The following is a 12462-nucleotide window of genomic DNA, read 5'->3' as shown; positions in this document are numbered from 1 at the left end:
TAAATATAGTTTTTAGTAGTTAAATGGTCATTTTCTCAATAATGAGATATCTCATTCAGGTTTATCATTAGATATCTCATTATACTGCATCATCTAAAAATTCTGATGCATCAGAATTTTTTCTGCTATAAACAGACAGTAAGAGCTAGCTTTTGCATTTTCATGCTGAGACCGCTATAGCTAGTTACATGCAGTTAACATCTAGCAGAAAAAGTATGATTCAAGCAGTGAATAGAGAAGGCCTATTCCTCTCTTGAACTAGCTAAAAGGATATACTGTATTTAATCTACTGTGGTATGACTGCTATCAAAAGTGAAGGAAATTGAATCTGCTATAAGGAAGAAGAGGAGAGGAAGAAAATCACCACGTGCCAAGATCGAGTTCTAAAGCAGCACTGCCTCATAAATCGGTGAGCATTGTCTGGAGAACTAAAACAGGACTGGGAAGAACAAATGGGAGTTGTCACAAGATCTGTAACTGTCAGGAGAAGACTCAAATAGACAGGGACAGCCAGGTGCCCTAAAAAGAAGCACTTGTTAACCCAAAAAAATGAGAATGGCTCGGATAAATTGATGTAGGGAGCAAATGGACCCTTGATCAGTGGAAAAGAGCAATTTTTTTCTACATAAGAAAAAGTTTAACCTGCAGGGCACCAATGGCAGATAGAGAGTTCGAAGATGATCAGGGGAAAAATTCAACCCTGACTGTCTGATGTCAACAAATTCTCAGCCAGTTAGATGATCTAGGGCTGCATGTCATATAGTATTGGTCGCTTGCATATCACATAAGATTAAGTAGATGCACAAGTGTACCAGAAAATTTCAGAATTGCTGCTTACTATCAGAGACCACTTTACCATAACAACAAACTGCATCTTCCAAGATGACTCTGCCCCTTGTCATAAGGCAAAATGTATAAGTAATACTATTATAACTCTAAAATATACCATATCAAACGAGTTTAGTATAAAAAAAAGCTTTTAGTTTTTGTTGTAGGTTAATAAGTGGCTGAATGAACTCAATTCAGCAACTAACATGGCCAGTAAATAGCCCAAGTCTCAACCCCATTGAGAATTTGTGGTATCAAATGGAGACCGAAATAAAGAAGAAGAAACCAAAAATGCTTCTGAAGTTCCGAGAAGCCATTATAAGGGTATGGAACGATGAATTGCATCCATCAGTAAATGATTTTGTTAATTCCCTGCTGATGACAAGCTGTAATAAAGACAAGACCCACGAGGCACTAAACAGCAAAAAGTGAATTTTGAGCTTTGAATGTTAGTAAAACTGTGTAGTTAAACTAAATTTTGATAATGGTATTTGTTTTTCCAGTGTAACTGTCCACTCTGTTTTGAAGTATTTGTCAAGTTTGTTGTAATTTCCTAATTATGTCATATCTTGTACTAAAAAGAGTCAAATATTAATCAAAAATAAAAAATGTTATGTTACCTTCTTCATTATTTGTAACAATTATTGTTATTATACTTTTCAAATAGGTATTTAAACATAATGAAAATTCATAAGGGTATCTAATAGGTGCATAAATCATAATTATAATTATTGTTTATCCTGAAAGACTGAATCTTCACAGAAAATGTCAGTAATAAAGGCAGCAAAACATGTCACAGTAACATTCAGTTAATCAATAAAAGGTCTATAAGTCAAACCTGGCTAATCATTCATAGCTGGTGACTCACTTCATTCTCAACAAAATAAAAGAGGATAAGCAATATCCATTATCCCATCTAAGTTGAGGACTGACTGACTGTATTTAAAATAAAAAAAATAAAGAGTGTTTGGAGAGTGGAGAGGTTTATTCAATGTTTCAGTTGATAGCGGGATGATTTGCATTAGCTTGTTGCTTACATCAGATACTTCCTCTTCTCTTCCAGCCTGGTCACAGTGGAATTAGAAAGGGAAAATCAATTAGAATTGTGGACATTGAAGACATAGGAAGATAACTGTTTGAGCAGTTAGACTGCAGATAGTCAAGCATTAGTTACAAAGATGGAAGCCAGTAATTTTCAGAATTTGGAAGTGGTAGAGAGCAAATGAATATAATAAAGTAGGAACAGAAACCTTAAGCCACAGAAGATGAAACACAGGACTCCAGGCATAGGACTCTTGGTATAGGATATTGGATTGCATGGAGGCATGAGTGCAGAAGAAATCATTGTAGTTTGTAGAGCTGAAATGATCAGGTCTGGATGTCTGTAAGTAGTAACATACTCAATTTGTTTGTATTTATGTCTTATATGTTTCTGAAGATTAGAGGCATGAACAGATGGCATCAATGGCAATATCATATTAAAAATGAGGATATTAGGAAAGAACTTAACATTGTCAACATCCAGGAATGCATTAGCAGAGCTAATCTCAGGTGGTATGGTCACCTAAACAGAATGGGCAAAGAAAGATTAGCAAAACAAGTGTTCTCTGCCAGGTTGGCAGGAAAATGACCCAGAGGAAGACCAAGATATAGGTGGAGTGATACGGTACAATGTGCCTTAGACGATAGAAATATAAGATCTGATAATGTTGGAGTCTTGACAAGTAACAGACTGATTTGGAGGAAAACTGTAGATAGGAAGTTAGTAATGATGTAATTTTTTTCATGTAGTACTATCATATCCTGTACACCCCTTGAGGGTACATGGCAGGAATTTGATGATGATGTTTCTGAAATAGATGTGGAGAATTTTTTTTAGCTTCTGTGACATAGCTTATGTTCTGTTCATTTTGGTGATTGGTTGAATGAAAGCAGGGACACACGTGGTAGTGAGACACTGTCTATGTCCCTGATACTCATACAGAGAACACTCCTTGTCATATGGCCCTTCAGAGCCCTTATATACCACTACTCAGCCTCCCTTCCACACAGAGTGGGGCATGGTATTGTGGCAGCAGGATTATACACCAGCTGATTGGAAAATCTTGTGATGTTATTACCATTAAGTTTGGGTGTCATATGTCGGCTGGTCTACGACACTGTTTTACCCATAATTGGGAAATAGTTAGCTACTTCCCAGGATGTACGCATGATTACAGTTACCACATTCTAGCAAAACATTCACATATTTATTTAACCAAGATCCCTTCTGACACTATGGTCAAATCTAGCACTCTTTGACCTTGAGCTCCTTCTTTTATATGCCTACTTATTGCAACAGCTCAATAAGTTCTCCTTCATTAAACATTTCTCTTATACCTAATCAATATTTGAATGATTTAAGTCGCCCATAAGTTGCATATGTAACATTCACAATCTCTCTTATGCCAGCAATCACATACAAAGTTTGCAAAAGAATGTACAGACTGTACATGTTGTACCTAATGATATGTACAATTTCATTCCAGTAATTTTCAGTTTATAGAAATAATACCTTTCAAAATGAATGAGGTTTTTTGTTTGTGTTAAGAATATGCTGTCAGTCATAAAGGCAGCAAAACATTCCACAGTAACATTCAGTTAATCAATAAAAGGTCTATAAGTCAAACCTGGCTAATCATTCATAGCTGGTAACTCACTTCATTCTCTAGAGCTGAACCACTAGTAGCAATAATCCACCATATATTTCATCCTGTTAGCCTATACTTCAACACCAGATTGCCTCAAACTCACTGTTACAAGGTACATTGCTATTGTTGCTTTAATAAGTTTATACTCTAACTAGACACAAATCAATCTGATCATCAGAAGTATCCCACCTCCTCTTCTATCCTTCCTAAAAATATTATGCTCTCCACATTTGATTCCAGTTACTACATCTGACTAATAGCCAGGTTTCACTAATGCCAACAGTCTTAGGCCAAGATGTATTTACCAAGGCAACTAATTCCACCCCTTTATTCTGGATGCTCTTGATATTTGTGTATAGACATAAGTTACCTTGGCTTTTTTTGTATACTTACATCTACAGGTTGCTTGGCCCAATGGGCAACTTTCTCTTTTCTATCCCCAGACACACTCAAAAAGTATGATCCCAAAGCATAAATTTTCAATCCTTCAGATTCATAACCATGCTCAGTGATGATATCATTTTCATATTTGCATACCGTAGCTGAACTTACACGCACGTTCTCATCATTCCTCCCATGATGGTCTAATTTCCTAGACTTGCATTAAGTCTCAACCCAATAATAATTTCTCCAAGTTCCTCATGCCAAATCCATTCAAGTGCAAGATGTCCTTACACAAATCTTTTCTGCCATCAAACATGACTGACACACCTAAAAACTTGCATCCATTTCTTCTATACGGTCTACAGATTGAATAATTTGCTATCACAGCCCTCCTTAACTCAGTTCTAACAATAAGTAATAATTTCTACTTTCACTCTTTTTCTCACTTCTCCCTTTCTCACTTTTCTTTCATACTCTCTTTCATACTATAACACTACTTAAATCATTAGTTCCAACAAGCCTTACTATCTCCTTTACTTTTCTCTATTACATCTGTCATATCTAATTTTTGCTCATGAGAAGTTCCAAGTAATGACTCCATTCTAGGGAAAACTAATGTGTTTATTTTAGGATATATTAGAAAACAATAATTAAGGAGAATACTATATTTGGTTGGTATATTTGAATTACTAAAAACAGTGTAAATATATGAACCATTACTAGAAATGAATTATTAATAATTAACATTTGTGAAATTATATGCATGTCCTAAAAGTTGCTGGGTGGAGCAAATAGTGTGTGATCCAATAAACTATAAACAATGATGGCATAATTATTAATAATAATAAATAAATAAATAAATAATAAATAGATATGGAAATAGAAAATAGAATCAACAAAGCTGGTATGGTAGGAAGTCAATTGAATAAATTCATATGGAATAAGAGGTATACAACACAGTTTTAACTTATGGATCTGAGAGCTGGGTCAGAAGTGAAACATTTGACCAAAGACTAGAGACTGCAGATATGAGAGTCCTAAGAAAGATTAGAGGATTGAACAGATGGCATCAATGGCAATATCATATTAAAAACGAGGAAATTAGGAAAGAACTTGACATCGTCAGCATTCCAGGAATGCGTTAGCAGAGCTAATCTCAAGGTGGTATGGTCACTTAAACAGAATGAGAGAGGAAAGATTAGCAAAACAAGTGTTTCTGCCCAGTTAGCAGAGAAAAAGACCCAGAGGAAGACCAAGATACAGGTTGATTGATATGGCAAAAAAGTGCCTTAGAAGATAAAAATATAAGATCCGACAATGTTAGATCCTTGACAGGTAACAGATTGATTTGGAGGAAAATTGTAGATAGGAAGTTAGTAATGATGTAAATTTTTCATGTAATACTATCATATCCTGTACACCCCTTGAGGGTACATGGCAGGAATTTGATGATGATAAATAATAAATAAATAAAAGATCAGCATGTTATTTTTGACCACAAAATTAATTAAATAAGATAACTGAAATTGGGTTTTATTGGTCAGAATTTGATACAACTAGTAACCGACTAGTTTTGCCAAGTTAAGTAGTGGCTTCTTCTGATTTTGACGAACATATAAATATAAACTTCAAACAACAAGCTGTGATTATGAATCAATGCATAACTGAAAAAATTATAACAAATGCATTATACCATTTTAATATTGTGTGACGGTATAATTAAAATGACATAATGCATTCAGTATAATATTGTGTAACGGTATAATTAAAACAGTATAATGCATTCAGTATAATTTTTGTCAGTTATGTATTGATTCATAATCAAAGCTTGATGTTTTAAGTTTACATTTGTATGTTCATCAAACCCAGAAGAATTCCACTAGTTAACATGGCAAAACTAGTCAGTTACTAATGTGCATCAAATTCTGACTAATAAAACCCAATTTCAGTTGTCTTATTTAAATAAATAAAAGGCTTAGAGAGTGAAAGAGATTTGCGAAATATAAATAAGTAACCATTAATGCAAAAGTAGCTGTATACAGCTACTTTTGCTGGGAGCTGTAAACAGTATGCTTTTGGTAGCTCAGTAAATAACTACAGGGAAGGACTAATCCAGTGATTAGGTAATTCATCTAGGTGTGTGTGGGTTCAGGCCAACATAGAGAATTGTACATAATTAAATGTGTCTGAGAACAAATTCTGAAAAAAAGTGACAATTGATTCTTACCAATCCAATACAAACAGAACTGCACATCAAGTTAAAATATTTACTCACTTTTTCAAGTAAGTCAGTTCCCTTTTTAGAGAAAGGTTGATTTCTACAAGACTTTCTACCTCCGATGCTTGTTTAGTTAAATGTTTCATCTGAATTTTCAGTGCAGATATCTGGGTCTGTGAATTTATATATTTGTCTTTCATTACTTCAGCTTCTTTTTCAGTTTTAATGACATATTGACGAAGTCCATCATTATCCTCTAATGCTTTTTTCTTTTCCATATCTTTCAATTTTAATTTTGCTTTCAATGTCTCAATTTCATTCTGCAAAGTATCAGCATTTACATTTTCCTCAGTGTTCTCAGTAATATAGAAATATAACTTCACAAGATTTTTATGAGTAATGTGCTTTCTACATGTTGGGCAGGTTTTGCCACATTCTAACCACTGTGCAAGGCAAATCTCATGAAATGTATGTCCACATGGTGTAGCAATGATGCTATTAACCTCATCAAAGAGGTCAGAACAAATTGTACATGAAGCCTTCATTGAAGTTTTGATAGCTGATTATATATAATTTATGCAAAAAATTCTGAAACAAAACAAAATATATATAAGTTAAATGAAGTATATGTAAATGCAGACAACTAATAAGAAATAGTTAAATATTAATTATAAGTTAAAAATTAGTTAAAATATAAATATTAAGTGAATATAAAAAAATAAGAAAAAATTTGAAAGTATTTAAATTAAATTTTGTTATATTTAAAAATATAAGAAAAAAAGTAAAGCAAATCATCTTCATGTGTGCACACACGTACTGGTGGTTGGAATTATGGCCAAAGCAACTAAGTTGCAAGTCCAGTGCAGTAGGTTTATTTATTTATTTTTTATTTATTTTTAATCTACGATTTTGCAAGGTAGCTAGTTTGGAGCCCTGCTAACCCATTTAAATCCTTACGGGTTTTTCATGACTTAAATGAAATTCAAACTTGAGGACTTTCCACCCAAAAAGGGTAAATGTCAATGTCACCCTTATGACTGTACTGTTGACATATGCAAGAGCTTTCCAAGAGGAAATGGAGTTAAGGGTCTGATTTTTCTAAAGGAGAGCAAAAATGTGTTTTAAATAACCTTTTGACTAATATCAATATGCTATCACGGCAACAAAATTCAATGATAAATTTTAGTCATATTCAGATTCCATATAGAATTAATCATAAAGACACGATCATCCTTATCTGAATGCCCTGTATGAGTCTTCTTTCTAAAAAGTGAGAAATGTAGGTTACCATCTGGTTGGTGAAGAATTAAAAGATCTAAAAAGGCTGACTGCTTATTTATTTCTTCCTCTAGGGTGAAGGGCAATTATATCCATGCTGAATCTCATAACCATCCCAGTCAAAAGGCTGCAACTCTTAAAACACTGGTTCATTGGGCCCACTCCTTATGTTCTTCAGACGAGCTATTACAGAAAGAATTGCAACATATTATTTCCACTTTTTTATCTAATGGTTATAAGAATTCTTTCATCAAAAGAACTTTGAGCAGTTTTGGGATCTCTACCTCTTCAAATACAGAAGAAATAACTCATATTCCTATCCTTAGGCATTAGTGAACGCACAGCAAAAGTTTTAAAACCACTAAATATTTTTGTTGCCTTTCACCCCATTAGAAAAATCTCTACCTTTCTCACTTCTCCAAAGGACAAGCTTCCACATCTCAGTTATCCAAGTGTCTACCACATTCCTTGCTCCTGTGGGTTATCTTTATTTTTGTGCATTTTTTATGTAGGAAGGGTCATTCCCCTTCCTCCATAAAAAATACACATTTCATAAACAAACTTACAAACATTACACTCAACGACCAAGATCTATTAGTCAGCTTCGACATAACTTCCCTTTTCACCAATGTCCCAATCAATGATACTATCTTGCTCTTACAGAACATATTTTCACACGACATCACGGCCCTCTTTGCCCACATATTCCGCTCCGGGTATTTCATGTGGCAAAACAATTTTTACCTTCAAAAAGAGGGTACAGCCATGGGCTCACCACTTTTCCCCCCGACTAGCGAACTTTTATATGGAAGACTTTGAGCAACGAGCTCTAGAGTCGGACTGCCTAAAGCCCAAAATTTGGCTCAGATACGTCGATGATATTTTTGCCATTTGGCCCCACGGCCATGTAGCACTAAATACGTTCCTTAGCCACCTGAACAAACAACACAAACACATCCAATTCACCATTGAAATAGAAAAAAACAACTCTCTTCCATTCCTAGACACACTTGTTACACGTCTTCCTTCAGGCTGTCTCTCCTCAGTCTACCGCAAACCTACACACACAGGCCAGTACATACACAAAACTTCTTATCACCACCCAACACAAAAACTAGGGGACATAAGCACCCTTAAACACAGAGCTTAAACTATTTGTTCAAATGAACAAGCTCTTAACCATGAATATGAGATCATCAAACATACCTTCATAAAAAATGGATACAGTATAAAAACCATTCACAAGATCCTCCACAGAGATACCACTAATAACAAAAAAGATTTCAAGAATGCTATTGCCATACCATATTATTATTATTATTATTTGACACCTCCAGGGAGTCCAAAGACTCATCGAGGGAGAGTGTGCCAACAGCATCAAACGATTGGCCCCCTTCCAACTACTAACCACACTCCAACTTACTTAACTGAGCCATTAGTAGCAGAGGCTCTACCAATCGACCAACCTTTGCCGGCAAAGGTTGGTCGATTATATATGTTAGAGGCATTTCTGAAAAAATAGACAGAACACTACACAAATACAACATCAAAACCACCTTTAAACCCCCGACAAAATTAACACACCTACTCAGTTCTTCCAAGGATCCTCTGCCACACCTAGCCCACCCAGGGGTTTACAAAATACAATGCACATGTAACATATCATACATAGGGGAAACAGGGCGAACCATCCCAATCAGGAAGGATGAACACAAATGACACATTCAATACCTCCATTTTGGAAAAACCAGCCTTTCTGACCACACACTCAAAACATATCACAGAATTGATTGGAAAAGTACCAAGTCCCTACACCGCACCAAAACCTGGTTCGAGCAGAAATTCAAAGAAGCATGTGAAATGCTCAAACATAATCCAAATCTGAATAAAAATTATGGTCTAACCATTCCAAGAATGTGGAGGACCCATCTGCAACCTTCATAGCAACCACAAAGAAAAATCTCAATACAAGAAGACTTGGTGAAGTGTTTTTTTTTTTTTTCCTGAACATTCATTAGCAACCTGAACTGTATAAATTCAGAAGATAATCATAATATAACAATATGAACTGTACAATTCCAGAAGAATCTTAGTATGTGAGGACTTCAGCAGAGTTAATTGTAGTTTTTATTTATTTATTTATTTTATTTTTAATCACTAGAGGTCAGGCTAAGAAAAAGATGAGTTTAACAATGTAAATTTAATTTACCTTTATAGAGTGCAACAGCATGCAGCTTGGTTCCTATACACATGTATCCTTCTGATGATGACCTCAATACAGGGGCCAAAACGTCAAGTTTTTATTTTTATTAATAATTAGTAAAATAATCTTTTCAACACGTGTGTTTTGTGTCCCTAAATTCATAAATATGAATGCTGATCACCGTGTAACCTTAAAAGAAAGACTCTTTACCTTAGATTACTACAGGTTCCATGTGTAGAGGCTTAAGTGTTGTGAGAACATCATGTTGGAGGCTTAATGGATTGCATACAGCACTCAAAGGATTAAAACAGAATTTAATTCTTCCTATATTTCGTTTCAGTCAATGAGACATCTTCAGGGATTACAAATAACTAATGTGACATAACACAAATACCACACAATATTAAGCCCAACCACATGGGTGACTAAAGTCCTATTTAGGTGGAGCACTCTCTAAGGGCAGTTGTAGGTGGCCTGGAATGTAAGGTGGGATCTCTGATGATAAGTGTTTCCCAAATCTTAGGAAGCTTAATGTAACCGTATTTATTAAGATATGGTTGATTTCTGAGAGCTGCTGCTGCTGATTCTAAAAATAGTCTCTCTTTTTTGAATTTGCAGTGGTGGTTTTTTCTCATGAGATCCTGTGGGTTGTATCCAAGACATGGTCAGCCAGGCCTGACTGACCATAGTCGTGGTTGCAGATGTATGACTTGTGTTCCTCCAGGCAGATGATTGCTGATCTGCCTGTCTGTCCAAAGTACGGCAGTTTACAGGAAGAGGGTACTTTGGACAGAGAGGAGGGAGCTGATCTTTTGTAGAACGGATAAGGGTAGCAAGTTTGCAGTGGGGCTTAAATGCTGTGTGTAGGTTGTACTTTTTTAAAATCTTGGCTATTTTTTCTGAAGTGCCAAGGATGTAGGGGTATGGTGATGGCATTTCCAAACTCTTTCTGAAGAGAAGACCGAGGAATGGGGGAGGAACTGATTATTTTTTTAATACTGTGATAGCTGTAGCCATTGGAGAGGAAAGTGTTGTGTATAAGGGCAGTTCCACTGGAACAAAGGTTGTGGGCTCTCTTGGTTAGAGTTTTAATAATGCCATATTGTTTAGCAAGGTGGTGGTGGTGGTGGTGGGAGAGTTTGTGAATGTATCTGCCTGTATGCATAGGTTTTCTATATACAGTGAATGAAAGTATACCATTAGGAAGGCATGTAACTAAGGTGTCTAGGAAGGGTAAACAATTGTTCTTTTCCTTTTCCATCATAAACTGGATTCTTGGATGTAGGCTGTTGAGGTGACTGAGGAAGGAGTCTAATGTGTCTGGGCCATGAGGCCAAATAGATAACATATCTACATATCTTAGCCAGATAGAAGGTTTTAGAGGGGCTGAGTCTATGGCTCGGTTTTCAAATTTTTTTTTTCCATATAAAAATTGGCAAGAGGGGGTGAGGGGGGAGAACCTATGGTGGTTTCCTCTATCTGCTTGTAGATTTTGTTCTTCCAAGAAAAATAACCAGAATTGATGGTAAAGGAAAAGAGATCTAAGATATCAGAAGGAAAAAAGTTTTCTAAGAGTGTTCAAGTATTAAGGGAATATTGGTAAACAGTGAGGAGATGTCAAAGTTTCCCAATATGTCTGTGTTATTTAAGGTTAGATTTTCTATTAGGATTTTAAAATGGGTAGAGTTTTTCATACAGGATGTGGAAAGTCCAGTAAGAGAGGTTCAGAGAGTTGGCCAGCTGTTTTGACAGTTTGTAGCAGTATCTAGTATAAGTCTTAGTGGGGAATTGGGTTTGTGGATTTTTGGTAAACCGTATATTCGAGGGGGGGGGGGGAGGAAACAGAAAGGATCGAGTTTTTTCGTAATGTCTGGTGGCCAGGAAGATACTTTAAGTTTTTTAATTTTTTGACTTGTGTTTTTGTGGGTTCATGTTCTAGTGGGGATTAGGTAGAGAGATCTCGGAGGATAATCTCCATTTTTCGATTGTATTCTATGGCATTACTCTTATCCGCACTGGTGATGATGATATTTTTTCTTTCTGTAATTTCCTGAGAGCAGTGCGTTGGCCAGACAATAAATTACTTTTTGGAGGCGACGACTGGGCGAGGATGTTGGCGACATCAAGTCTGATGTTATTTGCTATCTCCGGCGCTAAGCGACAGATCGATATTATACATTACATCAAGTACCGGCACTTCTTTCGGAGTGACTGCGAAATTGTGGCCAAGGCACTGACGGCATCGTTGTTGAGCCTTTTGGAAGATAGATTAACTACTGTCTGGAGCAGTTGCAGTTTGGATTTTAAACAGATTGTTATACTTTTTGATATGTTTATTTTTTATTTTTTGAAATTCTTTCTGTGCTGAAGCTTTTGAGATGCCAGAGAGAATGGACCAAAGTTCAGGGTTAAGTACAGCGGAGAGCTCTGATTGTAAAAAGCCAATGGCGGTGTTCGTCTCGGAGAGAGGGGGGGGCACGAAGGTGGCACGGATAGGAAGTATTAAATTTTGTTTTAATCCTTTCTGAGTGCTGTATACAATCCATCAAGCCTCCAACATGATAATACAGGTTATCTAATTTCTTCTACCTTGAAAACCTTGGAAAATTTATTTAATGTTACGACTGTGCCACCAAGATTCCCCTTTATAGGTATTAAATATAATTAAGATTACCTGAAGAATTTCTCTAGATCTATCTCAAGCTTTACTGACAGTCGTGGCTACTCTTATTTACCTTTGCTCACAGGTTTGTATTTATTTAGAAACAGTGCATTGGATTAAGGATCAGTGAATACACATTCTTTAACATAACAAACATTTATTAAACTACAATGCAATTATACAGCGTCTTAAATGAATT

At 35.8% G+C, this 12462-nt stretch overlaps 1 protein-coding gene across 2 annotated transcripts in view; it reads right to left on the bottom strand.

Annotated features, from left to right (window-relative positions):
* The window catches only part of nopo (TRAF interacting protein no poles), a 128872-nt gene that overhangs the window by 94854 nt on the left and 21556 nt on the right, over positions 1-12462 (bottom strand). For both annotated transcript variants that reach the window (XM_090410248.1, XM_090410249.1), the window contains one exon: positions 6178-6708. In XM_090410248.1, the coding sequence (XP_090266374.1) occupies positions 6178-6665 (488 nt within the window). In that variant the 5' untranslated portion in view covers positions 6666-6708. The remainder of the gene's footprint in view (positions 1-6177; positions 6709-12462) is intronic.

Source organism: Typopeltis vanoorti, chromosome 20 (genome assembly GCF_054136105.1).
Source record: "Typopeltis vanoorti isolate ZY-2024b chromosome 20, IOZ_Tvanoo_1.0, whole genome shotgun sequence".
In the NCBI taxonomy this organism is placed as follows: domain Eukaryota; kingdom Metazoa; phylum Arthropoda; class Arachnida; order Uropygi; family Thelyphonidae; genus Typopeltis; species Typopeltis vanoorti.
The sequence above is the reverse complement of the archived record's forward strand: the minus strand, read 5'-3'. Positions and strand labels throughout refer to the sequence as shown.